Here is a 27,739-nt window from a genome sequence, read left to right as displayed (position 1 = left end):
CTGTCTTGGCTTGATTTCATACACTGTCTTTCCGCCATGCTCCACACAAGCCTGCGAAGTGCAGAGTGAGATCTTCCCTTGCCCGGGCAGGGAGCTCTCTCTGCACAGTGGGAGGCCTTCCTTGCCCTAAATGAGCCCTTGTCCCCGTAGGGCGTAGGGCGTGAGAGTGCGTCAAGGCCTGCCATCTGGGTGTTTATTTTCATTGCCTGTGCTGTTTGGACAAACAGAATAGCCAGGGAGGCCTTCGGTGTGCTTGTAAATGAAAGACACCCTGGAGAAGTACCAGTGACTCAGACCTGTTCACCAGGTCCTGGCTGAGCCTGGGGAGGTGTGGGTGTTAAGGTCATCCAATCTGTGTCCCCAATCACCCCAAACCTTGTCTCATGCTTCTGGGGTCAGCTGAGCTCAGCCAGTTGCAGTTCACCCCCAAGCGAGGCGGTGGCAGGGGCTGGAGTCACCTAGAAGTCTCTTACCCACACATCTGGCCACTGCTGCTTCCTTGTAGCCCTTGGAGCTGAGCTCCAAGAGTGAGCAAGACGAGAGAACAGGGTTGACACTTCATCATCTTCGATGGGCCCTGGCCTTGGAAGTCCCACACTGTCACAGAGGAGTGTCACTGTCACATAGTCGGAAAAGCATGTGGGAAGGGAGATGCTGTGATGGCAGCCTTTAGAAAATACCACCTGCCCTTGGAAATTGATGTAGGAACAAATCTGTGACGCACCTCTGCCCTCGGAGATCTGGGTAGAGGCTGGTGAGACTGATTCTGGACACACCTTGGGGCCGGCACCTTGGTCCTGCGTTTGAATCTCTGCTGCTCCCTGGTGAGGCTACCCAGCGCTCCGGATGAGTTTCCCTCTCTGTAAGAGGGCATGGACTCAGTGTTTGCTTTATGGGATGGCTGGGAGGACCCAGTGAGATGGAACCGGGCATGGGCAGGCGTTGGGCTGGTGTGTAATTGCTATTTATAATGCCAGCTTGTGCTCACTCGGATCGATGCAGGGATGACACCCTTGTAGGGTTGGGACGCCAGGCCTCTCCAGCCCCTCCAGCCCCTCGGTCAGTTCTAGGCCTGCCCTGGACTATAAGGCAGTGGTGGGCTGGGTGCTGCTGCTGGACCCCGGCTCTAACCCAGGGGACCCCAGTTGCCTTGGTTCTCTGGAGATAGCACCCCTTCTGCTCCCTCCTCCCCAAGTCAAAGGTCCCTTTGGGCAACCAGGGTGGAGTCGGGGTGTTGACGCGTAAGTTCACCAAATGTGGTTTCCAAGAGCTGGGGAGGAGGGTGCTGGTGGCCTGGAGACACACGGGTAGGGTGGGGTCTTCGCAGGTGCAGCTGGACGGCAGAAGGAGCACCAGCTGTCAGTGCTTCCTGGGCCCCACCCTGGGAGGACCTTTACCAAGCCAACCACCGAATGGTCTTTGCTGTGGCTCCAGATGTGTCCAAAGGGCATGTTGGCTGGACTAGCATTCCTCAGGCCTGGCAGAAGCAGGACCCAGGCAGGGTGCATCCCCTTCATCTCCCCAGCAACCTCTCTCCCTCAAGAGCACACAGACCTGCAGGCTAGTTGGATCCCCCGTCCAGGACCACCCTGAGGCCCTCTCTACCTTTTGGATCCAGGGTTGGAATCTGAGCCCCCTGTGTTACCTTGGGCAAGTCATGCACCCTCTCTGCTCCCCAGTTTTCTCATCTGTAAAGTGGGGAGATTGTTGCTGAAGTTGTGATACGTCTAGAGGTCAGAGATGGTGATTCTCTATAGAAATAACCAGGGAATCCAGAACTCTCCCCAGGAGCATCAAGAAATAGCCACAGGGTCATCCTTGCAGCCGAAGGAAATAGGTCCTGTGCCTTGTCTCATTTTGCTTATGATACAGATGAGGAAACCGAGGCGGTACCGAGGGTGTCATAGAGTCACAAAGGCCTGGTTCAAATGCAGGTGCTGCCAGTTACTGACTCTGTGCCTTCCAGAATGTTAGAAAAAGCCTGTGGTTCTCAGTGTCCTCATCTGGGGAGGGAGGGTCACCAGGATTCTCAGGACAGAATAAGAGGCCTAGGTGTGAAGGCGTGCCCAACCCCTCCAAGGGACAGCCTCCTCTGGAGCAGTGACTTCGAATCAGAAGCACTCAGGGAGTTTTCCAAATGCTGTTTTTGTCTTTCCTGGTGCTGGGACGGAGCCCAGGGCCTCACACGTGCCAGGCAAGCACTCTAGCACTGAGCCACATCTCCAGCCCAACGCACTCATAGAAAGCTCCCCAGGTGACTTCGTAGACACTGCTTGGGGGAAATTCAGAACCTCAGGCCCGGCCCCCGAGTGCTGGACCCATGCACATTATCATTTCTGTAACTGCAACTTCATAGCTTGGGAAGCACTAGGGGTGGGGGGAGGGCAGAGAGGCAACTGAGCGGCCCTTGATGATAGGAAGGGGGACACTGTGACTCCCATCAGGAAGATGGAGCAAAACCCCAGGTTGGAGGCCAAGGGACAGAGTCTCCCTGGGAGCTTCTCCCTGCCTGGCAGGTGGACCTGGGTGCCACTGGCCCCCTCACTTCCTCGGCTTACCCCCAGAACTGGCAGCACTGTTTTGATTGACACGCTTGCTCTATTGTTCTTTGAATTTTATTTGATGTCATGTATATATTTAAATGGTACCTACTTCAGGCAGGGAGACTGGTCCCCATCAATGTCAGACAGAAAATCACTCAAGGCCTCCAAGGAGGTAGGTGGCAGGAGAGGCTGTATCTTAACACAGTCATCAACGGGATTCCTCACCCACGTGATGTGGGCCTCCAACTTGGCATCGGGTCCCAGGAAGGGGAGAGAGAATTTTGGGCCCGGGGTTTTCAGGTACCGTTCTTGGATCCTCCACCTGCTGACTGCCTCCCCTGTGACTAGACTATTTGGTGCCAGTTGTGCCCTGACCTGGCCCGATAAGGATGTCCCAGTGCGACACGTCTTGGCACTCGGCCAGAGGACTTTCTCCTTGTTCTTGGCGGGAGGCCGGGGACAACGTGGAGGGCGACAAAGGTCAGGACCAGTGAGCCACAAGTAGGCTGGGACACCCCAAGCTCCTAGTCAGGTGGGAACAGCCCCTCACCTTTGGGATACACGGATGAACACATCTCAGGGATTGCCAGTGGGCTCTCCTGCCCTCCTGTGGCACTCGGTTGTAACTGCGCCCCCAGCCTGGCTTTTCACATTAGTGGGGAGGGCGCCCCCCCAAGCTCCACTTGCTCCACCCACAGACAGGTCACAGAGAGGGGGTGCTGTGATTCTGTCATTTGGGGCATTTTCCAATCCCATAAGACATTCAGCTCTAAAAGGGGAATGGAACTGGCATGTAACCAGGGCTTATTTCTTATACCAGGGACTTTGCACACCTGGTTTCCCTGAACTCATCAATAGTCTGTCTGTGTGTGTGTGTGTGTGTGTGTGTGTGTGTACACAGGCACACTCAGGTGCACACGAGGACCAGGTGAGCTGTGAAAACCAGGAGCAGGGCAACAGGGTGTTGATAGAAAGGGGAGTGTTGGGGGGACTGCAGCAACCTGAGGGGTGTGGGTCCCCTCCAGAGGGCACAGCCACGTGACCCCAGCAGATCACCCTTGAGTGGGAAGGCTGGACCGGCACTTGACAGAAGTCACCGTCTGGATCTGCCAACAGTTTCACATTTCAAATGCAATTAGTTTACAAAAGGGTTTAATGTGATGCAAGTCAAACAGAAGCTGTTCGGTATTTTTAACCCTGTGCGCTTCCGCGACACCCTCCTCTTGCAGGTGAGGTCTGTACAGAGGACGTGGCCTCCCCTCTATGGCATGGCCATTGAGAGGCAGAGTCTGAACTTGAACCCCTGTCCCCCCTCTTAGCACACCTGTCACCTGTTCTGTTCTCCAGTCCCTGGGGCAGGACTGACCCACTTCTAACCTCTGTGGGGTGGCAGGAAGCATCAGACTCAAGCTAGCAGCTGGGAGACAGTCCACATATTGATCAAACTTGACCAACCTGGGTCCTGCTTGAAGTCACAAGAATACTGTGGAGTCCCCAGAGCCTCACCTGGGCCCCCGAGGTAGCAATAAATGCAGCAGCCTTGCCCCATGTTTTGGTAGTGCCCACCTAGTACCCTTGGACCTGGCTTTTCCCTTAAATAGGACAGAACAGGCCTGATCTCTCCCAAGGTCAGGTTGGCTCTACCTGGACCTGGGTCCAGAGTCCCTAGAAACCCAGCACCTAAGGGGGCAGGTCACCTAGATGGGAAAATGAGGTTGGAAGCAGGAGGGGATTTCATGGCTGAGTCCCCAGCGTGGCCCAGAGCCCTGGCCCTTGAGCCACGGGGCCAGACAGTACTCAGATAGTCTCTCCCCCAGCTCAGGGTGGGGGTCTCTTCCTGGAGCAGCTGCTCTGGTAATGCAATCTATAAATAGATATTTGCTTTAAAAAAGTAATAAATTAGATTTTGGACCGGCCCAAGGTGATCTGGCAGGTCATGCATCATGTGATATGAACACTGCTCATGTATCTCACCAATGTCTGTGCCTCACCAATCGTGTGTCCTGCCACGTGTAGGGCTAGGACCCAGGCCATTGACATGGGACACATGACAAGTCCCATGTAAGTGCCACATGCCAAGAAGTCATGCATGGTCTGCTGTGTCACAGATACATCATGACAGACTCACTATGCCACATGTCCCCCCTGGTCACGTAGATCATGCATAAAGCAGTATCCTCCTTTGGCCATACCAAGCTCCAAGTCCCCAAAAAGTGTCCTCCCTGAGGACCACGCAGGACCCTCCTGGTGCAGGTGCAGGGTGCAGGGCAGCCAGCTGAGGCCCTTCTGCTGAGCCCTCTCTCCTGGAGGCGGAAGTTGGCATTGCTTGGCTGGATCCCAAGGGTCTTCAGGGAGCCATCAAGTACCCCGAGGGGTCTGGGGCTGCTTGTCAAAGAAGGCGAAGTCCAGCCTTGGCTCCTGGTTCTGCAGACGCTGGGCCACTCCAGGGGGAATGGGGTTATTCCAGAGGCTGCAGGGCAGAGACGAGCATCAGCATCCAGAGCTGCCCCTCGGCTTCTGCCTCCACTGATTGTCCTGCCTACAGATTGGGGGATCAAGGACTCAAAGCAGAGGAGCCGTGCCCAGTTGCCCCACAGAGCAGTCTAGACCAGCATGGCTGCCCCAGGGAGACGGTGTCCCCCACCCCCACCTCTGACTTTTCCCGCTGTCTTCTTCCCTGGGGGCCTGTGGTCCCAGCCAGGGGTACGCTCCTATGACACATTTGTGCAAATACGGACAATGCTCCCCTTCTTCAAGATACTTCACTTCCATTTTCTGAATTTGTCCTAATAGGTTGACGTTGATGGAACTTGACATTTACCCCATCTACTACAAATCTAATATGTCTGCAAAGTGATGAGGTCCTCATGTGCAGTGCCCTTGCTCAACTGTAGGTGGCAGTGATGACAACTACCACCTAAGGGCTTGCTGCGGGGCAGGCTCAGTGCTTTACATCCTCACAACTACTCTCTGTGGTGGATACTATCATTATCCCCATTTTACAGATCAGGACATTGAGGTTCAGAGAAGCTGAATTACTGGTGCAGAGTTACCACAACTGGCAAATAGCGGAGCTGGGATTGATCCAGGTTGAGTCTCCTTCAATAATCCTTGACCTACAAACTGCCTCTTCCTACAGGGAGTCCCCTTAGATTGTGGGGGTTGCTGTGACCTCCCACCCACCACACCTGCCCTCCGCGCCTCTGTTACCGGATGACTTGGATGGTAGACCCTTGGGCCAGGCCTTCCGCCAAGAGCCAGGCCCCACAAGCTGTGATCCGATTTTTCTCCAGGCTTTCCAGTGGACAGCGGAAGAAGAGGGAAGACAGAGAGATGGGGGGGGGCATGAGACTGGGGGAAGGGCGTCCCTAGGTCTCAGGCCAAGATGGGGACACACCCTCCCCACACTACCAACATGCAACAGTGGACTGTGGCTGATGCAGCAAGGAGACTGCAGGCTAGATCCCAGGGAGAACTGAGCGTGGCAGGGAGCAGACCAGGGTGCAACTCAAGGGGGCTCCCTAGGAAGCAGCGGACTGGCCCAGTGGCCTCTGGGCTTTCGCAGGATGCAGGTCCCCCCTCCCCCTGCAGCCCTCCCCACCCCAGAATGCCCTTCTCTCATACTCCACTCTCTTCAGCCGGCCCATCCGGGGCAGAACCTGGGCCAGCTCAGCAGCCGCCTCATCCCCAAGAAGATTCCAGGACAGCCTGCAAGGGAGGAGCCCAAGGGGGGAGTCAGCCGTGGGAGGGGTGGGGTGGGAGGGCAGGCAGACGCAGGGGAGGTCACCTTCCCTTGGGGACTTCTCCGGGCACAGGTAGCTCCTTCCTCTGTACCCATCCCCTATACCCCAGCTGGTCTGCTCTCAACCCAGGCATTTTAAGAGATTGCAGGCACGGTTAGGAGCTCAGCCATGATGCAATCTCCCCGGACCTGGTGCCTCCTGGTGATTTTTGCCACGCCCACCTGTGGGCCTCCCATCTCATTGTGTAGGTTATCGCCCGCCACGCTTCTCTTTCAGTCAAACTTCTTATTTTGTACTTAATTTTTTTTCCCTGGTATCGGGGATTGAACCCAGGGCCTTGTGCATGCGAAGCAAGCACTCTACCATCTGAGCCACATCCCCAGCCCCTTGTATTTTATTTAGAGACAGGGTCTCACTGAGTTGCTGAGGACCTTGCTAAGTTGCTGAGCCTGGCTTTGAATTCACGATCCTCCTGCCTCAGCCTCCCAAACCATTGGGATTACAGGCATGTGCCATGGAACCCAGCTAAGAAATCAATCTTAACAGGAAGCATCACGCCTGTCAATGGGAACCCAATGTGCAGGACCCTACACAGAAGGCTACATCCATGGGTAAGCACAGTGCAAACAGTGGCGACAATTTCTAGCTGGGACCTAAGTCCTTCGTCAGATGCTGGGTCTGTGCCCTGAGCCTGTTGGTTCAAAGGGAGGCTCACGGGCGTGAGTCGGCCAGGCCTGAGACATTCTCTCTGGTGTAATGAACAAGGTCAAGGCCGCTAAGATTCAAACCAGCACCCTCTCAAGATCACCTGTGGCCTCTGTTTTTGGAGGTGGAATTTCCTTCCACACTGCAGAGGGGTCCCAGGCTAGTTCTGGCAGTCTGGCTTGCCTGGCCCCAAGCTAGTGTGACTGACAAGGGGATCTGGGTCCCGCCGGCATGGCAGGTGAGAGGTTGGGGTGTCGCCTGGCTTAGGCGCCCTGCACTACCCATGGTGGCTCCCCAAACCAGGCGAGGCGCCTCCCAAAGGGAAGCTCAGAGGTGACCACCCCTCAGATTCGGTGGGGCCACCTCCCCTCCCTCTCCGCACAGACAGGGGAAGCCAATCGCTGTGCCCAACACCTCGAAGCCCACCACGTGGCACAACTTCTACAAGCAGAGGTTTAAACAAGAATGACTGTCCCCATTTATATATGGGACCACTGGCCAGGGAGGACAGACGGGCCTGGGGTCACACAGCGCCCACTCAGGGCTCCTGCAAGGCACTCACAGGATTTCTTCAAGGGCTGGACAGAGTGTGAAGCTGGCGGCGAGGCCCTTGGCAGCCTGGTTGTCGATGTCGCAGGAAGCCAGGCTGGAGGGACAAGGGGGCGTCTGGGTGGGGGGCAGCTCTAGCTGCAGTAGGAGCCAGGGGGAGCCACCTGCCCAGGCCCAGGGCAGGTGGGGAGTCCTAGGAACGTGGCCCTCTCTTGTCCCTCCCACGCCCAGGCCTGAGGTCCCTGTCACTTCCGGCCCTCCCCGATCTGGTACAGCCCCCAGCGCAGGGCCCGGGGTCAGGAAGGCTACTCACTCTATCCGCTGCAGCTGCGGGAGCCCCTTGCAGAAGTGTGGGACCCCTTTAGCCAGGCTGTTCTCTGCCAAGCTGGGGAGCAGAGGAGACCCTGTGAGAGGGGGCCCCCAGGCCCTTGCCGGCCTCCCCCTCCCCCCCGCTTGGCGGCACCCCTCACCTGATCTCCTTCACATGCGGGCATCCGTCCAGGGCCCAGCCCAGGCTCAGCGCCCCCTCTGGGCCCAGATGACTGGAAGGCAGACTGGGGGGGGGAGCAACAGGAGCCTGGGGACCAGCTGAGTGGACTGGGGGCCTTTCCAGAGCCCCTGGCCCTCGGCACCCTCTCCTGCAGCACCTGACCCTTGGCCTTTGGTTAACCACGTCCCCAGCCCCTCTCCACCTGCGGCGGGTGTCAAACGCCCTGGCTCTGGGGTCTGAGAGCCCCGGTTCAAGGCCGGCTTCTTAGTGCATTAGGAAGGCAAGCTCCCCCTCTTCTCCAGGCCCAGCCCCCTTCCTGGAGATGGGGCACCTGGACATTCCAGTCCCGCGGGGCTGCGGGCCACTCAAAGGAGGCCACTGACGTAGACCACGAGGTGGGGGCCGTGCTGGGGGCACCCCTCCCACAGAGCACTTGGCCGACACCCTTGTCCCCCCTCAGAGACTGGCTCGCAGGGCAGGCGGAGCTGGGGACATTGTACTCTGTTTGAAGATGGGAAACTGAGTCTCAGAAGGCGCCTGGGCTCACAGGGGCAGGGGCAGGTGGCAGGACCCAGCGAGGCTGGTTCTCCCAACTCCTTGCTGGACACCAGAGGAGCACAGGCAGCCCCAGAACATGCTGCAGTTGAGTCCCATCAGGAGACCCCCCTTGTTCCCAGGTCTCCTCCCCGCTGTCCCTTCAGGCTCTGGGGACGGGAAGCACTTACTGCAGGACCCTCAGGTGCCGGGGCAGTCCCTCAGCCAGCCCCAGGGCAGTGGGGTCCCCCAGAGCATTGAAGCCAAGCCTGAAAGAGGAGAGGGCACGCTGAGCCTGGATGACCTGTCAGGACCCCTGCGGCCCCTTGAGGACAGGAGGGCCTGGGGACTTGGGGACATCCCACCAAGGCGCACTTACCCCAGCTCCTCCAGCTTCCTGCAAAGAGCAAGGGACTTGGCCAGCTGCGCTCCCCCAGCCAGGCCGATGCCATTCGCTGAGAGGCTGTAGGAGGGGACAGCCATCAGATCCGACTCTCCTCCCACACCCCACCCGTCTGCAGGGGCCAGGGGACACCCTACAGCAGGAGGTAGCCCGTCCCACTGCCCTGACACTGAGATCTCAGTGCTGGCGGGAACCAGGGGCTGGTGACTCCTGGGAGCAGGGGTGAGGAGCGAGGGCCCCTCCTCTCACAGGGCGGGCCACTCACTCTATCTTCCTGAGCTCAGGCAACTTGGGGAGGATGGCAGCTAAGTGCCCGGCACCGGCATCTCCGATGGCGTTGTGGCTCAAGCTTGGGGAGAGAATGATATGACCATCAAACCCACGGCCTTCCACCCCCTCATTTGGTCCATACCCGCCTCCAGAGCAGGAGCACAGAGAGGCCTGGGCTCACCCCGGGGCAGCCCTGTCACCCTGTGTGCGAGAGGGCTCCCAACTTTTGGCTTCTGTTTAAGATGTTCTCCCTGTTGTCTGACCTACATCCCTCTTGCTGCCACTGACTCTCTTACACCCTGTCTTAGGGTCTCAATGGTTCTTGGCCGGGTGTTGGCGAGGCAGTGTGAGGCGCCAGGAGAGGAGACAACTAAGAAGCCGAGAACTTCCTGGAGCAGCCCTTGTGCTGTCTCCCCTGCCAACGTCACCAGATATGGGGAAGGGGACAGGCCACTCACCCCAGCTCCTCCAAGCTTGCAGCAGCTCTGAGTGCTTCAGAGAGGTGGCAGCAGCCGATGTCACCAATGCTGTTCCCGCTCAGTCTGGAGGAGCAGGGGACAGGCCAAGAGACCTTAGAAAAGAGCCTAAAGGCCTTCGCAGGGGCTGCGCCCAGGACTCTACAGTTTGCAAAACCTATAGACATCCAGGGGCTCGTGGACCACTCACAAAACTCCTGGGGAGGGTGGCGACTGGAATGGGCATGAGTGTCCCCAACATCCAGGTGAGAACCGAGGCCTAGAGGTGAGCCACGACTGGCCAGGCTCCAGTGGCTAGCAGGCAGGGTGGACTGTGTTAGCTTTGCCGGGTCAGGGGCTCTGGGCCGGCCTGGCTGAAGCCAGCTCCTTGTGGTTCTAGAGTCCAGGCCCCCGGCTCCAGGGGACAGTGCTCCCCTCCTGCCAGTGGCGGCCTTCCCCACTGGGGCCTTGCCCTCTCTGCAGCCTACCCCCTGCCTCTGTGCGTGGGGAGAACACACCTAAAGGAAGGGCCCGGGCACCTGTCTCAGCCGCCTGCGAAGGATCTGCCTGGAGGTGGTTTTCTTGTCTTTTGCAAATTAAAATTTACTGAAGTGTCTTCCAGTGAGTTTATTTTGGGTGGAATGACCCAGAATGTCCTGCACGCTACCCTCCTGGTCCTGTGCACCACCTTCCCCGCCCTGCTCTACCTCACGGCCAATTTCTCTGCCCTGCCGGAGGAGGGACAGACAAACCAAAGCCAGGCTTTATGCTTTTGCTTTGATCTGAGGCCCCATATTTCGTATTTTGAAAAACCACATCTAGAGGGTGCTATTTAGCCGAGCGCGATGGCACGTGCCTATAATCACAGTGGCTCGGGAGGCTGAGGCAGGAGGATCATGAGTTCAAAGCCAACCTCAGCAAAAGCCAGGCGCTAAGCAACTCAGTGAGACCCTGTCTCTAAATAAAATACAAAATAGGGCTGGGGAGTGGTCAGTGGCTGAGTGCCCCTGAGTTCAGTCCCTGGTATTTGTTTATCAAGGTGGACAGGGAGTGGAGACCACAGGGAGAGGCTATGGAGGCCACCAGGTCCGAGTTCAGACCCTTACTTCTCAGAACTGGTGTCCCCTGGAACGTGCTGGAAACACAGAAGCTGGGCACTCGCTGTGGGGCCTGGACTGGCATCTTAATAAGAGCCCAAGGAGAAGCAGGGGCAGGTGAAAGGCTGTGTAGGGACCTGGACTCAGCTCCTCCAGGTCACTTTTGTCACCAGGAGGAAACTGGTGACACCAAGAGGCAAGAGTAGTGGGCATCGACCTAGGAGGGCACAGAGGTGTCCCCAGAGGGAGCCACAGAGGGACCTCAGGGAGGTGCCCAGCGCTTCCCGGGTCCATGTCCCAGTAGAGCCAGGGAGTGTGACTTCCCGCTCATCCCTGTGGCCACTCACCGGAGGCTCTGCAGGAGGGTCATGTGGCTGAGTCCCTGGGTGAGCATGGCCAGTGTGGAGCCACCCAGCAGCAGCTGACTCAGGCTGGAAGAGAGGAGGCCACATGAACTTGGCAGTGTGGTGTGGGGTCCAGGTGCACACGGCGGCCCTGTCCAGGCCAGGGAGTCGAGGCCTCTGGGCTTAGGGTGACCACCTAGATAGCTGCTGACACCTAGCAGTATGAAGAGTCCCCCCCCGGGCAACCTAACCGCTGTTTGCTGCATGAGTGACGGGGGCCCCCCAGGTTGCAGTCTGTGTTCTGGACCCCATGGGACCCAGACTGATGGTAAGCAGTAATAGGGACCGCGCGTCAAGTAGATAATAGGAACCACGAACTGGGCTGGGGCCTTCTGTCATCTCTGCTTTACAGACGAGGAGCCCTGAGGCTCAGAGAGACAGAACCTGCTCTGAGTTCCACCCAGAGCACAGCAGCGTCCAGAACTGAAGCCAAGTCTGCAGGATTTCCAAGGCTGGGCCCCATGGGGTCACCCAGCCTGGGCAGAGGGGACAGTAACAACAGTTCCTACTAACGACACCATGCAGCTTCTGCCTGAAGCTCCTACTGTGTATTATTTAATCCTCACAATAACCCCAGGAAGATGGGACTGCTTTTATCCTCAAAATTGAGAAAATACACTAAGGCTCAGAGAGGTTTAGGGACTTGCACAAGCTCACACAGTACAAGGTGGACGGACACAGGAGGCGATCCACTGTCCTGGTTTGCCTAGAACTGAGGGTTTTCCTGGATTGGCAACTTTCAGCACTAAAGCCGGGACAGCCCTGGCAAACCAGGATAGTTGACCACCCTGCCAAGAGCTGACCCCCGGCTGGTGTGGCTCCTAACCATCCTGCTGCAGGGGGACAGCTGGAAGAAGCCAGCTGGACTTCAGGAGAGCTTCCCATGGAAAGAGACACTCAAAAAGGACAGATCTGGAATTCAAAGAGGCCCCTGGTCACTGAGGACTGATTTCTTGTTTTTCAAAAGGAAAGACATCAAGTGTATGTGGCTCCCTCCTGGGGACATATTTTTGATGTGCCCACTTCAAAGGTAGGGTGACTGAGGCCACAAGGGGGAAGGAGCAGCACAGGTGCCAGGGAAATCAGAAGAGGCAAGGTGCCCAGGTCAGGGCACAGGACCGAGTGCTTCTGGGACCCCCAGCTGCCAGCCCTGGCCCAGGTGCCTGTCAATCTTTGTCAGATGGATCAGTGAGTTTGTGAATGACCTCGTGGGGCCTCTCACTCCCAAATAAAAACTTCCGGAAAGCCGAGGAGAAACACGGGCACGTGGGGGGCTCTGTGAAGACAGTGGCCCTGTGGTCCCAGGCTTCTCTAGCCCCCGCCCCCTCCCCAGGGCAAGCAGAGGAGCCGAACGGAGGATCTCATTGCTATGGCCAAAAGTCAAAGGTTACTTTTTAAGCTGCACTCAGAATATATGTTGAGAAGAAACTGGAGAAAAGGGTCACAAACGGATTGTTCCCGGAAGTTTTCTCGAGGGAGTCGCGTCTCCTGGGGACTTGGTATCCTTTGTTACTGATTTCCATCAGGATGGAACTTTTTATAACCAGGAGGTATTTTTGGTCATCAGAAAAACTTTTGAGAGATTAAAAGCAGGAAATGCTGACGGTTTTTTTCCCCCTGGATGCTGTCTGAACAGGAATCTGTGCATGGGGCTTCTTTTAGGCTTTTAGGTTTGTGACCCGCATCTGGCCACTGAGAACAGTTTGTATTTAGAGCTTCAGCGACTGGTTGAGGGGTGAGAGTGTGGCTGAAGCCAGTCCAGTGAGACTCAGTCTAGGCCTTTTGTTATGACCATAAGGGGAAAAACGCTCTCTTTCCACTAAACTGGGAGAAAATAAGCCAGTAGCCATGGGACAGCCCACCTGGGAAGCAAGCTGAGAGGGGTGGGGGAGAGAGACCTGACCAGCAGCCAGCGCCCGGATCCAGCCATGCCTGAAGTCAATTGCCTTGGGATTTTCCATGACATAAGCCAATAACCTCCTGGTTTGAGTTTCCTGAGACCAATCACCTTGATGATTGAGTCCAGAAAAAATCAAAAGATCTTGGGAAAGCATTTAGCTCCCCCCGGGGCCATCAGAGACTTGCCAGTCTGTGCCCATAAGAGATATCAGGGTTCCTAGGCACACTCCCTCTCCCTGCCCACCCACCGCTCACTCCGGCTCCCCATTACTCACCACCGCCACTTACTCGAGTCTCCTCAGCCTGCACTTCCCCTGCAGGGCCCCCATCAGTGTCCTGGTGCCCTCCTCACTGAGCCAGGTGTTGGAGAAGCTGGACCAAGCACAGGCACAGTTAAGTGGGCCGCCCGGCCCTGGAGCTGAGCCGCCCCTCTGCCCCGACCCGCCCCTCTGCCCCGACCCGCCCCTCTGCCCCGACCCGCAGGCTCCTGCAGATCCCAGACGGCCTGTGGCTCTGGGGTCCCCGTGATGGCACTGCTTGCCCTGCTGTGAAAGGACACCAGGGACAAGGCCTACCAGTGACACTGTGTAGGTCAGTGGCAACGCTGAGACCAAGAACCCAGTGTCCAGCCTTGCCCGGCCACGCTCGGAGCGGCTGGACTCCAGCAGGAGGACCGTCGTAGGTGGCAGCCCCTGTGCACCTACCTAAGGCCCCACTGTCCTATCCCCCCCCACCCCCCCCCTGTGCCTTCCCAGGACCAGCCCCTCCCTGGTCACTCCACCCTGAGACTCACTCCAGCTCCTCCAGGTGGTGGCAGTGGCCCAGGCCAGCCGCCAGGTGGACAAGGCTCTCAGGGCTCACGCAGCTGGAGGTCAGCCTGGTGGGGATCAGGGGGCAGCAAGTCAGGCAAGAGCCCTGGGGCTCAGGAGCCCCTGAGGCTGGCAGCAGAGGGTGGGGATGTGGCTCCTGGGGACAGGGTGGGGGGACCTCCTTGTCTTTAAAAACCTCTCCCGTGTGGACTTATTAAGCCAAGATATAGCTGGAGGCAGGCGCCTGGGCCATCTCCTAACCACTACTGCGACTCACAAGGACGCCATGGTTGGGCTGCTGTCTATCACTGCTTTGCGACTTTCAGCCAGTATGTGGGCGGGGCCAAGGGCCTCTGTGGGCGGGACCAAGGGCCTCTGTGGGCGGGGCCAAGGGCCTCTTGGGAGGGGCCAAGGACCTCTGTGGGAGGGGCCAAGGACCTGTGGCTTCAGAGCTTCTCTTCATGAGGCAGTGGGTTGGACTGAACGTTAGAAAAGCTTCCTTTTGCAACTGTCATACTGATCCTGTGAGACTTGCCAACAAGGGACAGACTGAGAAAGCAGACATTTACATCGTCTTTTTTTTTTTTTTTGGTCCTAGGAAGGGAACCCAGGGTGCCTAACCACTCAACCACATCCCCAGCACCTTTTTATTTTTTATTTAGAGACAGGGTCTTGCTAAGTTGCTCAGGGTCTCACTAAGTTGCTGAGGCTGGCTTTGAACTGGCCGTCCTCCTGCCTCAGCCTCCTGAGCCGCTGGGATGACAGGTGTGGGTCGTCTGGCCACTTTTTACTAGTTTGCAATTATTTCAAAAGAAAAATGACACCAGAGCATTGGGAAGGGAATAACTGTCACTAAGAAAGCTCTTTCTTGTCTGTGACCCTGGGCCCTCGGCATCTTCTCTAGGACCCTGTGCCACCTGCCCACTGGGCGGAACACAGAGTCCCCTAGGCCCAGGGCTGGGGGGACAGGAAGTGCTGGGTGGGGCCGAGCGGCAGGGGCTGGGGGGGGGTCTTATCTGCACACCGGAAGCTCCTCAGCTCCGAGAGGGCCAGCAGGAGGCGCTGCAGCAGGCAGCTGGCATCGCGGGTGTCAGGGAGGTTAACCTGGGACAAGCTGAAGAGACCAAGGACATGCTAGAGGACTGCAGGTTGGACGCATCTCGGGGTCCTCCCATGCAGAAGGGGAAGAGGAGAGGGCAAGGACCACCTTAGCTCCCTGTGCCGCCCGGGGCTCTCCCTGTATGCGTCCCTCCGGCAAAGGGGAGCCAGAAGGCCAGTGTCACCGATGGCCTGGGGCAGGTCCCGGCTCAACCGAGACCTCAGGCCTCAACCTGCGTTGCTGGGTACCCACCTGAGCAGCCGCAGCCTGGCACATGTCTCCATCAGCCGTGTGACAAGAAGGCTGTGATGGGTCCCCAGGTCACAGTGAGCCAACCTGGAGGCAGACGGAGAGGTGGCAGGAACTGAACACCTGCTCCAGATGGAGGGTTCAGCCTCCTTCTTCATGGAGCGCATGGTAGAGGGGAATGTCGCACAGTTTGTCCAGTTATGCACAGTGCTGAGAGGAGGGGTCCAGGTGCACCCGCTGGTATGGCCGTGCAGGTTGCTCACTGAACAAGGGAGGGCGCCTGGCCAAGGAGGCCAGGTGGGGCTGAGATTCAGCCGCACTCTATTCCCCAGAATGTATCCATGTGGGGCCTCGTCCACTCAAAAATGGTGACGTTTTAATTACCAAAAATGTGCTGTATGGATTAGGGGTGCTGAGACTCTAGGTCTCTATGAGAGTAGGTAATGGGAGAACTTGACTCTCTTGGGGACCTGAGAGCCTCAGGAAACAGTCTGTGCAAAGACCCTGAGTCCAAGAGAGCACAGTGGTGTTCGAGGAACTCAGGGCCAATGGAGGTGCCTGCAGCTGGGAACAGGTTTGGGGTGCAGATGGGGAACACAGGCAGGAGGCTTCGTGGGACGGGAAAAGACGGGATGTCAGAGGGCTCTGAGCCCAGCCACGGGGAATCTTGGTGAGGACGGCTGTGCACCCGCTCCCCACCACCACCTACGCCCCGGGGCCCGGGCGCTGGGTCCCACCTGAAGGCCACAGCCTCTGGGTTCTCTTCCTGACGAGGGAAGTCCAGCCGGACACAGAGCCGCTGCTGGGTCTCAGAGATGCTGCCGGGGCACGAGGAGCCAGGGTGAGGCTTCTGGCAGCTTCCCCTGGAGGCTGAGCCGGGGCGGGGGCTGCCAGGCCTCCCCAGAGCCCTGGACCCCCATACCCCCTGCCTGGGCCACCTCCTTCCAGCCAGGACCCAGATAGGGGTCAGAAAGCAGTTCCTGCCCTGAGTCCCAGACACCGAGAGTGAAGCCTTCACATCGATTTTAAGGGACTGATAGAGGCTTTTCAGACCTCGACGAGAGCCTTTTCAGGTGTCCAGGGCAGTTCCAGAATTTTCCAAGGAAGGTCAGGGGCCACAGCGGGGTAGAAGGATGGGGCAGGGGACCCATCTGCAGGTGGCATCTGTACCCTTGAGCTTACGGGCTTTCCCTGAATGTCAGGTCGGGCCTCCCAGGTGGCAGGTGCCACGAGACCCCACTTTTTGGAGCGGGAGGTTGGGGCCACAGAATCACAGAACAGGCTCAGAGCAGTGGACACCCAGCTGGGATCCGAGGACACAGGAGCGAGGCCGAAGCCCTTGCTCTCAGCCACCATGTGTCCCTCTGTTACCTCTGGTCACAGAGCAACCCAGGGCTGCTTCCAGTGACCAGTCTGGGCTCCCAGGTGACCAGTCTGGGCTCCCAGCCACGCCTGCCCGCCTCCTTCTTTCCTGCGTCTGACCCTGTGGCTTGACTTTTGCACAATCCCAGCAGATGGTGTGGCCCTCCCGGAGGTCCCTGGAACCCCCACAATCTCGGGGGACGCAGGGAACTTGCCCGTGACCCAGCTATAACCCGCCCAGATCAGTGTCTCAGAGGTCAACGTCTCCACGACGGTTGGTCAAAAGAGGGTCCCAAGGGTCACGGAGAGAGGAAGAAACCCAAGGGGACTCCTCCCCAGACTCACCTTATTTCAGTGACGTTGCCCGAGGCCTGGGCACAGGCTTCCAGCAGGGCGGGCACCCCGGCTCTGCCCACCCACGGCTCCTCCACCCTGTCACAGAGGGGCACACTCAGATAAGGTCCCCCAGGGCAAGCAGCAGCTGATCTGCACTCTGGGTGGGGGAGGGGGACCAGGAGGGGCTGGAGGCTTTTTAGTTGGGGACTTATTTTAAAACTATAAAATTATACAATTAGGCAGAAGCATAAAACGGAAATAAACATCACCCTGGTGCCAACGATCATTCTGCAGCAATGCCAACCGAATATGTTATTTTTTAAAAAAAAAGATCCATATAATGTTAACATGACAAAGGTACGAAACCACCCTGTGACCCTAAGTTTGCATTTAAAGAGGGAAAAATACACAGGGAGAAAAAGGGAGATGGGGACATGAGGAAAATACATTAAATATTTGTTCATTTGGTCGAATTTTATTATCTTTAGTTTTCTATGTTTTATGATTTTTTTTTTCAGTACAGGGGACTGAACCCTGGGGGCTCCACTACTAAGCTACATCCCCAGCACCCCCAGCCCCTTCCCTCTTCATTTTTATTTCGAGCAACCCACTAAGATGCCGAGGCTGGCCTCAAATTTGAGATCTTCCTGTCTCAGCCTCCCAAGTCACTAGGATTACAGGTGTGCACCTCCACTGCCAGCTATATTTTATAAACTTTTTGCAATGTGCATTAATTTAGAAGCAGGAAAAAGAGAGTGATTTAAAATATTCTTCCTTTATAGTTATGTTACATTTTTAAAAAACCACTATTTTCTTCTTTATGCTCTTCTGGATTTTCCACAAATTTCTACAACGAGTACATATTATTTTTAGGCTTAGAAAAGTTTTATTTTAAAATGTTATTTTGGGAGATCCAAAAATTCCGAGTGTATGCCCAAAAGGATTGAAAAGAGGGACATGAAGACATTTTTGAATACATGTTCATAACACCATCATTTATAAGGCCAATAGGTAGAAGCAACCTAAGGTCCCTCGGTAGATGAATGGATGAACAAACTGTGGTCTATCCATACAGTGGAATAGTATTCAGCCTTTAAAAAGGAAGGAGTTCTGACACAGGCTACCCCAAGGCAGAACCTTGAGCACATTATGCTATCTGAAGTAAGCCAGGGACAAAAGGTCAAATATGGTCTGATTCCACTTAGCAGAGGTCCCTCAAGTAGTCGTATGCATAGACAGAAAACAGAATGGAGGCTTCGGGGGCTGGGGGAAATGTAAGCAGGAATTATTTATTATTTATTGGGTACAGGGTTTCAGTTTTTCAAAATGAAAAGAGTTCTGGAGATCTACTGCCCAATGCACTTAACATTACTGGACTGTCCACTTAAAGATGGTACGTTTGGGACTGGAGTTGTGGCTCAGTAGCAGAGGGTTTGCCTAATATGCGTGAAAGCCCTGAGTTCAAGCCCCAGTACTGCTGGAGGGAGGGGGGTGGTAAAAAAGGCAGATTTTGTGATGTATATTTTATTACACTTTTTAAAAAATGTGGTCTGGGGACAGCCGGATCTCCCATGTCCTGTCATGGGCTGCGATGACCGTGCTGTCCATGAAGTCAGAGACGTGAGCTCATTTCTGGAGCCTTTCATCTAACTTCTAGCTGACAGGATGGTGGGGGGTTAGGGGGACCATCTCCATGGCATCAGGAGAAGGCGACCAGACAGAGCCAGAGGGTGGCGGTCTGCAGCACAGAGGCCACAACTGAAAAACCAGAAGTCAGCTGCCCCCGTGCAAATGTGGACCTTGTATGGGTCCTGGATCCAACAACCAGCTGTCCCGATGGGGGAAAATGGGGGCGATTTTAGATTAGACCAGGAATCGCTACTGAGTTTCTTAGGTGTCCTGGTTGAAGTGTGATTGTGTAGAAAACCTCCTTACTTCTTAGAGATTTAGGAAGGATAGTTTATGAGGTCTATACTTTATTTTAAAATACTTGAGCCAAAAAATAAAAATATGAACTGAATATGGAAAAATGTCAACAATTGTTTCACCTCGGTAATGGGATACAGGTTCTTAAAAATTATTTTCTCTATCCAGGTACAATGGTACATAGTTGTAATCCAGCTACTTGGGGAGGCTGAGACAGGAGGCTCAGAAGTTTGAGGCAGCCTCAGCAATTTCTTGAGACCTTGTCTCAAAATAAATGAAAGGCTTGGGAGGCTGAGGCAGGAGGATCACGAGTTCACAACCAGCCTCAGCAATTTAGCAAGGCCCTAAGCAACTCAGCAAGACCCTTTAATATTTATATTTAAATAAAATATTAAAAATTTAATATTTAATTTAAAATTTAATTTAATATTTAAGTTAAATATTAAAAAGGGCTGAGGACGTGGCTCAGTGACAGAACACTTGCCTACCAGGTGTGAGCCCCTGGGTTTAATTCCTAGTACCTCAAAAACAAAAACAAAACCTCTTTGCTTTTTGATATGTTATTTTTCGGATTTAAAAAAAAAAAAACATTTTTCTAGTTGTAGTTGGACACAATACCTTTACTTTACTTATTTATCTTTATGTGGTGCTGGGGATGGAACCCAGCGCCTCACACATTCCAGGCGAGAGCTCTGCCACCGAGCCACGCCCAGCCCCTGGGTGTCTTTAAACTCTGAGGCTCTATAAGCGTATGTATTTTAACCCTTGGTTGGGAGTCCTTTGGGACTTTCATTTCTTAAACCCAAAGCATGAGCCCCACCTGGGGGAGGGACAGCTTCTCTGGGTGCCCAGGGGCGACTCTGGGACAGATGGGTCCAGTGCAGGGTTTGGGTGCGGGACAGGGCCAGGGCCACAGTCCTGGGCCCCCTGGGGAGGGCGGGAGGTACCTGAGGCAGAGTGGCCCTGCGGGGGGCCTCATCAGGCTCAGAAGGAGGGTCAGCTGCTCCAGGCCCAAGCCGCACCGGGTCAGCCTGGGGACAGAGGGTGGTCACTGGCGTGGCTGTGGCCGGGTGCCCCACCTCGTAGCTGTCCCAGGGGCTGGCCTGGTCACTCACGTGATCTCTGTCAGCTGGAGGGCCTGGCTCAGGCTGGTGGCCAGTCTGGGCACATGCTCGGGCCCAAAGCTGCACTCGCTGAGCCTGGGGCAGAGGGTAGGGCCAGGCCTGGTGGGTGTGGGCCACTGGCTCTGCTTCCCCCAGTCCTCCAGGGACCCTGCAGGGGAGCCCCAGGGAGGCCAAGGCCTGGGCCAGCCTGCGGAGGGCTAGGGACGGCTTCAGCTTTGGGCACTGCCTGTCTCTGATGGAGGACCCCCTACCCCCCAGCAGTGTTAAAGTGAGTCACTTGGGGACCCTGGCTCTGGCCAGGCACCGGGCAGGCCTCCGGGTGCCCAGGGGACCTGCGTCACGTGCACTGCTCCCTAATCCCCACAGCGTGGGTACAGGCAGGGCCTCCCCCGCTGCAGGAGGCCAGGAGTAGCCGCTTCCGTCCAGCCCAGCGTGGCCAGCCCTCCTGCTCATCAGAGGCCCCGGGAGAGGAGGCAGGCCAGGCGGGATCCTCCTGGACAGGCGGCCACTCACCAGACCCTCAGCTGAAAAGGGGCAGCACAGGGCTGCCCGCTCTGGGGGACAGGGCCCCTGGCTATTGCTCAGGGGCTTCCAGGAGGGCCCGGCCTCTGGGACAGACTTGAGGGGTTCTGAGAATTTTCTCTCAGAAGCAGCAGGGAAGAGGCTGCAGGCTGCGGGCCCAGGTGAGCAGAGGTCGGGTGTGCACACCCACAGAGCAAAGGCCCTGAGGCCGCAGTGTGTGTGAGTGTGTGTGTGTGTGTGTGAGAGAGTGTGAGTGTGAGTGAGTGTGAGCATAAGTGTGTGTGTGTGAAGGTGTGTGAGTGTGAGCGTGTGTGAGTGTGAGCGTGTGAATGTGTGTGAGAGTGAGTGTGAGCGTGTGAGAGTGTGTGTGAGAGTGTGTATGTGAGTGTGGGTGTGTGAGAGTGTGTGTGTGAGTATGTGTGAGAGTGTGTGTGAGAGTGTGTGTGAGAGTGTGAGAGTGTGAGTGTGTGTGAGTGTGGGTGTGTGTGAGAGAGTATGTGTGAGTGTGTGTGTATGAGTGTGTATGTGAGTCTGAGCGTGTGAGTGAGTGTGTGTGAATATGTGGGGTGCTGGGGGAGGGCATGGTGGGAGGTGCTCAGATTGAGGAACAAGATGAGGCAGGGCCTTTGGGTCATACTTGGGCCACGGAGCCTCACCCTAACTGTAAGTCTTGAGGTTTCTGGGGTCCAGATTCTGGAAACATCTGAGAATAAATCCAAGTCTGGTCACTTCCCAGCTGTGTGAGCCTGGACAGGTTACTGAACCTCTCTGTGTTTTAATTCCTCATCTGTACAATAAGGGATTGGAGGACAACCTACCCCTCAGGGTTATTGTATTAAATGAGTTAATGTTATAAAGTGTTCGGAAAGGCCTGGCTGGCTGGGGAGATGTATCAGCTACCATCATCATCATCATCATCATCATCATCCCCCCCTGAGGGCCCTGGGCTCTGTCTCTCTCAGCCTCACCATCATGTCCTTGGGCCAGTTCCTCTGTATGTCTCACTTCAGCTATAAACACCACCTCCAAATGGGTCCCCTTGCCCCTGGCCAGGCCTCCTCCAACACATTCACCCCACAGCGCCAGGGGCTCTTCACACACACACACACACACACACACACACACACACTCACACCCGGCCATGCCACTGTACGGCTCTCGACTCCTCAGTGGCTCCCCATTGCCCCAATATAGAGTTCAGACTGGAGGTTGGGGTGTCCGTGGCAGATGTGGGGGACCAAGCCCAGGCAGAGAGCTTGAGGCAGACTGAGGAGGAGAGGCCCGAGTGGAGGAGGCTTGGAGGCCACCACCAGCCAGACCCCATGGGCACTGCCCCAAGGGGTTACCTGAGTGTGGTCCGCGGGGTCTCCCCCGGCTTGGAGAAGTGAATCCAGAAGTCCTGCGCGGAGCCCAGGCTGCAGGGAGAGAGGACAGCAAGCATGGTGACACAGGGTGCCCAGGGGACTCAGAGGGAAGGGGACACCCACAGGGACAAGGTGGCAAAGCCACAGGCGGAAGGACCCTGGCCGACTGGAGGAGATGGTCATCCTCAGGATGCACCTGGCCTTCCCCGTCCCACGAGCCCCGCTCCCCATGGCACCCGGCGTCAGGGGGTGGAAGCTGTGACCCCCTGAGCAGAGAGGGGCAGAGGTCTCGAGTGGCTGCCGTCCTGTCGCCTTACTTCACGGAGGCCTCCCGGACCCGCGGGTGGGAGGGCAGGGTCTCCAGCAGCTGCCACACGCCTTCCCGCGAGATGCCGTTGAGGCTCAGGCTAGGGGGGAAAGGAGGCTCAGGATGGCGCCTGCCAGCCCCTCACCCCCCGGCTGTCACTGCAGAAGAGGCTGAGTGTCCAGGCCGGGGCGCTGGGGCGACAGGACCAGGGGGGACACTTCCACGCCCAGGCGGAACGGCACCAGGCCCCGAGTCCCTGGGAGCTGCACCCGCCACTGCCCCTGTGGCCTGGACAGGGCGTGAAAGACCCCACCGGCAGCCCCACCCGCTAGGGCTGGGACAGGGAGGACCCGGGCGCAAAGCTCTGTTGCCTAGCAACAGGTCAGAGCCCTGAGGAGGTGGGGCAAGAGTGTGGATGGCTTCCTGGGGACCCTCCTCCTCCTGCGGGGACATCTCCAAATCTGTGTCCCCCAGAACTGCCCCTTCCCTCCGTCCCCAGGCTCCCCAATGATGCCCTCTAGGGACGCGGCCATGCTCTGGCCGGGGAGGCCTCCCTCTCCCCTGTCCTGAGCCTGCTCCCCACTTACTCGAGCGACCCCGAGATGGGCACCTGGGGCAGGTGTTCCAGAAGGCATCTGAGCCCATCGTCACCCAGCAGGTTCTCTGTGAGACTGCAAGGGGTCGGTCACAGGGGTGGGTGGTGGTCCCCGTGGCCACCGTGCGTACTGTCACTTCTACTCAATGTCACCACGCCATCCCCGGCACCACACCCGCAATATCACCACCGTCACCCTCACCCGGGATCGACCAGAACCCCCACATTGCCCGCCCCACCCCCCTCCCCGGCTCCCCTGCAGGCCCGCCCCAGGCTGCCCCTCAGTATCTGGGGGTGCCCCAGGCCTGCGCGTCCAGGAGGCTCTCAGGAGTTGGAGAAAAGCCAGTTCACTTTCACCCGACCCTTGGCCTGTGTCGGGACCCATGATACATTCAGGGACCAGAGAAGGGTTGGGGCCTGCCCCTCTGGTTGGGTCACGCGGGAAACCATGGGACAGGTTCCCATTCCCCATCCTCGAGCCGTCTGTGGTTTGAGCCACAGTTTCTGGATCAATGTCACCAGCTGGGAGAAGAGGGGCAGCCTCGGGGCCCAGTCCTACGGCCCTTTCTGAAGGGCTCCCAGAAGTTGGTTCTGCCACGTGGGGACCGGGGATGGGAGAGAGAAAACGGGCCCAGGGCAGGTTTAGGGATGTCCTGGGAATCTTACGCCTCTCCTGACAGCAGATCCGAAGGTGTAGGTGCCCCGTGGGAGTCATGCCCACACGCGCCAGCACCCCAGCCCCACCCAGGCACAAGTCCTGCCCCTCCCTGGACTCACTCCAGCTGGCTGAGGTTGTCACACTTGCTCAGCAAACAGCACAGGGGCTCCACGTGCTCCAGACTCAGGCTGCAGCTCCGGAACCTGGGGGGTGAGGGAGGACATCCACAGGGGACCAGGCAGTCAGCTCCTGGGACCACTCCATCCTGGCTAGACCTGGGTGTGGCCTCTGGGCTCCACCTTGGATCTTCTGAAACTACCCAGCACCGCCCACACCCCCCCATCCCACCCCCCACACGGGCTCCACCTGGCTCTCAGGTTGGTGTTGCTGGAGATCAAACCCAGGGCCCCTGTCTGCTGGGCACGACTCCACCACCGAGGCGCATGCCCAGGCCCCGGTTCTCTGCTTCCTCACCTCCTGCAGAAAAGCTGCCTGCCACTGAGGTGGGACCCCATGCAGATGGCTGGGGTGCCCATGCTGGCCCTGTCCCTTACTGCTCTGTGACCACAGCTGGCAGCTGCTAAGCGTAAGTGTGTGCAAGGTTCTTAAAATGGTTCAGTAACAGAGAACTGGCAGCTGCTTTTGCTCAAAGCACTGACTCTTCGTCAGCGCCGGCAGGTGCCCAGGGCATCCCTAACAGCATCTCTGCTGCGTTTTGTGTCTGTCTCCTTTATTAACTCGGGACCAGGTCCCTGCTCACATCTGCAGGGGGGCACGTTGATCCTGTAAGCAGCGTGACGTGGGTTGACTAGCCCTAGATTCCCATGACCTAAGACTGAGGACAGCGAGACAAGAGCCACGGAACTGTTCTCAAGGGTGGCCAGAGCCTTGCAGGGGCACCCAGAAGAACTGCAGTCACCTCGAATTCCAGAAAAGCGGAGCCTCGTGGACAGATTACTGTGCCCCACCCCCCTGAGGTCACCTCCATGCCAGTAACTGAGGCTGGAAGCGGGAGCCATCATCTCATGGGAACTGGATTGTCCCTCAAGCGATAAGGACGTTTCCAGAGTGACCTTGCAGACATTGACCAACCAGGGCTGGCCTGACCAAGAGGACCGACTCCACCAGCTGCGGGAACCCCAGCCATAGATGTCCCCACCCCTGCCCTCGCTCCCCTGTTCTCTAAAACCTCAGTGTTCCAGTCAGTCCCTTGAAGGCACATCTTTGGTCACTCTACCCCACGTCTGCTCTTCCCTGCATGCCCACTCTGTGATTCAAATCCCTCTCCTGTCCTTCCCCACTGTCCATCTCATTGATGGGCACATTGGCAGAGGTGGCAGAGATGGACAACCAGAGGGATGGGTCCAAGTCTCACAGGAAAGCTGATGACATCGAATAGTTTCTAGAAACATCGTCTCTGCATTCAGAGGTTGCCCCCCACCATCTCTCTTTGGTCCTGAGGATTGGACTCAGGGACACTCGACCACTGAGCCCCATCCCCAGCCCTATTTTGTATTTTATTTAGAGTCAGGGTCTCACTGAGTTGCTTAGTGCCCCACTTTTTCTGAGGCTGGCTTTGAACTCTAGATCCTCCTGCCTCAGCCTCCTGAGCAGCTGGGATTACAGGCATGGGCCACCGTGCCCGGCCAGAGGGTCCCCTCTTGCTCCGGGTTCTGCTTTCATGCAACACCTTCCTCCTTCTCCCCTGGGGCCCACAGAGCCTGGCTGGGTTCAGTAAGGGAAGGACCCTTAGGTCTGAGGAAGCGGCCGCCTTGGGCATGGCTTCATTTGGCTCACAAACCCCGCAGCATGGTGGCTCAGAATCGAAGGGCCGGGAATGGAGGGCTCGCCCAGGTGCCAGGCCTCAGTGGAGCCGGGCTTGGGCAGCTGGCCTGCAGCCCCTGTGTTCTGGCCGGGCGGGCGCAGACCCCTTGCCTCCCTTTGGAGGCTCTCAGCTCTCTCTGGACGTCCACTTCTTCATGTTGGGTGCAGCGAGTCTCCCTGCAGGGTTCTTCCAGTCTGCCCTCTGTCTGACCACGCAAGAGGCCAGTCTACCTGTCCCCAAAGCCCCCCGGTCTGGAACACGGTTAGAGGCACTTACCCACAGCACACGCCTTCCTTGTCCTCGCTAGGTCTGAAGTGCAGGGTGGCGTGAGTCAGGGACCTGGAGCAGACAGCATCCGGCTCAGCCACCCACGGCCACAGGGTGCTCCCAGGGGACAGGCACCCCTCCTCAGAAGCGCAGCCTGTGGCGGGGTCCCGCTGCCTTCGTCCTGTCCCTCGTATCCACAGACTCCAGGCCCAGCCCTCTGAGCCTAGCCTGGTCGTTCCAGGACAATGCCCACCTGAGGTCCACCTTCTGAACCCGCGGGCACAGGCTGAAGATGTCGGCCAGCAGCAAGGGGCTTCTTGGGGACAGCCCCGTCGGGCTCAGCCTGAGAAGGAAAGGAGCAGAAGCGAGATCATGGACAAGAAACCAGGATAGGACGGAGGGCAGGAAAGGGGGGGAGCGGGGGGGGCTGCACATAGTCATGGGGAAGGGACTCGAGAGGGACAAGGGGCCTGGGAGGCCAGCAGGCTTGGATTTGCTGTGTGACCTTGAATAAGTTACTTGACCTCTCTAAGCCTCAGCTTCCTTATCTGGAAAAGACAATGGATCGTGGTCTACCTTCCTCTCTGGTGCTTGGGGGTTTGATTACACTCAGCAGGGACGACACTGGCCTGCCACCGTGTTTAGTATTGTTGTGACACTAATGTTTGTGCCCATAACACAGACTTGACAGGCGAGTCCTTACAGAGTGAGAAGCCTCAGGCCCTTCGAGGGGAGTTTCTTTATGTGAACACTATTGAGATTTGAGCTCAGTACTTCTTTGTTGTGGGGACCAACCTGTGAGCTGTCTCGCTAGATGCCAGCGTAGTGCTCCCCACTCCTAGCTGTGACAGCCAGAAATACCTCCACTGCCCAATGTCTCCTGAGGGGGCAAAATCACTTCCACTTCCAAGCTACTGCCTTAGAGAAGTGCGAGGTCCACCTTGCCTTGGAGGCATCCCCAGGTCCTCCTTAACCCCCATCTCCTCCACTTTCTCTCCAAGGGGTCTCCCTGTCCGCCTCGCTGCTCTCCAGCTTGACTCCGTCATGCCTCAGGGCCTCACACAAGCTGTTCCCTCTGCCTGGAATGCAGTTCCTTGCTCTTCTTCACAAGGCTGGCTCCCTCTCCTACTTGAGGTTGCAGCTCAGGGCCCCCTCTAAGATATATTCCCTGCCACTCTGCCATCTTCCGTTCGCCCCAGATCCACGTCAGCTCAGCATTGCCTAGTGATCCTGAGCAAACAGCATTTAGACGGTTTACGACTCCCTATGCCCTCGCAGCTGAAGAGGTCAGAGACTTGATCTCTCCGCGCCCGCCGCCATGTTCGGTAACTCCCCCACTCTGCCATCTTCTAACCAAGCTGTCCAGTTGTCCACTCATTTACCATCATGGAAAAAATCACCTTATCCCTGGCCACATTCATCTTATTTGATTTCAATTTGCATATGGCTCGGCTCCTTGTGCGACAAGGCAAGCTCCAAGAATCAAGGACCTGCTCATTTTCTTGTTCCCTGCTGTGTCTCCAGTGCCCCAAATAGTGCCTGGCTCACAGCAGATGCACAAACACTGCAGGCTGAGCAAAACAAAGTGTAAGCCCTGGTAAGGGTCGGGCTGGCCAAAGACAGATGAGGAGTTGGGACCAATGCTGTGTGACTTAGGCAAAGAAAAGCCCCTCTCTGGAGTGAGGATTCCCACCTGTTCATTTTAACCTGCCTTATGGTTAAAATAGGAGCCCCTCCCGACCCATTCTGTCCAGGCAGGTGGGGAGGACCACAGAGGGGCCGTGGGTTGGCTGTTGTGCAGCTTCGGGCCTCTGGATGCTGCCATGCCTCCCCTGTCCCCATAGGAGTGGACGATAAGCAAGACCCCAGAGGTGGCGTGAGCCGTCCTAGGCGTCCCAGGCCCTCGGCCTTGGTATTCAGGGTGCTGTTATTAATATTATGATTTAATTTCCTCTTGTATTTTGCATCTCAGCCACAGCTGTTTCCCCCTCCGCTTGAAGAATATTTAAAGTAAATCCTTTTTAAATTCTAACCAGTCTGAGCTGAAATTAGAAAATAGAAATTTTAAATACTTTGGGAGAGGCTGCTTCAAAGCTTCACTGTGACAGAGCTAAGATGGTGACCTTTAAAAAAAGGAATGTGACATATATGTGGCCTGCACCTGTACCGGCCTTCTTAGGAGCAGGTGACCTTCCTGTGGCCGG

At 56.9% G+C, this 27,739-nt stretch overlaps 1 protein-coding gene across 6 annotated transcripts in view; it reads right to left on the bottom strand.

Moving 5' to 3' along the window:
• Positions 1-3,848: 3,848 nt before the first annotated feature.
• The window catches only part of NLRC5 (NLR family CARD domain containing 5), a 93,470-nt gene continuing 69,579 nt past the window's right edge, over positions 3,849-27,739 (bottom strand). For 4 of the 6 annotated variants that reach the window (XM_081273099.1, XM_081273097.1, XM_081273101.1 and 1 more), the window contains 25 exons: positions 25,789-25,878; positions 25,545-25,607; positions 23,563-23,646; positions 22,778-22,861; positions 22,201-22,290; positions 21,866-21,934; positions 19,989-20,072; positions 19,821-19,904; positions 16,957-17,043; positions 15,987-16,067; positions 15,253-15,336; positions 14,926-15,015; positions 13,886-13,969; positions 13,381-13,464; positions 11,137-11,220; positions 9,696-9,779; positions 9,233-9,316; positions 8,944-9,027; positions 8,756-8,833; positions 8,011-8,094; positions 7,854-7,925; positions 7,554-7,637; positions 6,168-6,251; positions 5,754-5,837; positions 3,849-5,013 (listed from right to left, as the gene is read on the bottom strand). In XM_081273099.1, the coding sequence (XP_081129225.1) occupies positions 4,902-5,013; positions 5,754-5,837; positions 6,168-6,251; positions 7,554-7,637; positions 7,854-7,925; positions 8,011-8,094; positions 8,756-8,833; positions 8,944-9,027; positions 9,233-9,316; positions 9,696-9,779; positions 11,137-11,220; positions 13,381-13,464; positions 13,886-13,969; positions 14,926-15,015; positions 15,253-15,336; positions 15,987-16,067; positions 16,957-17,043; positions 19,821-19,904; positions 19,989-20,072; positions 21,866-21,934; positions 22,201-22,290; positions 22,778-22,861; positions 23,563-23,646; positions 25,545-25,607; positions 25,789-25,878 (2,092 nt within the window). In that variant the 3' untranslated portion in view covers positions 3,849-4,901. Of the gene's footprint in view, positions 5,014-5,753; positions 5,838-6,167; positions 6,252-7,553; positions 7,638-7,853; positions 7,926-8,010; positions 8,095-8,755; positions 8,834-8,943; positions 9,028-9,232; positions 9,317-9,695; positions 9,780-11,136; positions 11,221-13,367; positions 13,465-13,885; positions 13,970-14,925; positions 15,016-15,252; positions 15,337-15,986; positions 16,068-16,956; positions 17,044-19,820; positions 19,905-19,988; positions 20,073-21,865; positions 21,935-22,200; positions 22,291-22,777; positions 22,862-23,562; positions 23,647-25,544; positions 25,608-25,788; positions 25,879-27,739 lie in introns of those variants that run through there. The other 2 variants (XM_081273100.1, XR_014019544.1) reach the window with 2 other exon arrangements.

Source organism: Spermophilus citellus, assembly GCF_964194105.1.
Source record: "Spermophilus citellus genome assembly, chromosome: 18".
NCBI lineage: Eukaryota > Metazoa > Chordata > Mammalia > Rodentia > Sciuridae > Spermophilus > Spermophilus citellus.
This window is presented reverse-complemented; position numbering and strand designations above follow the sequence as displayed.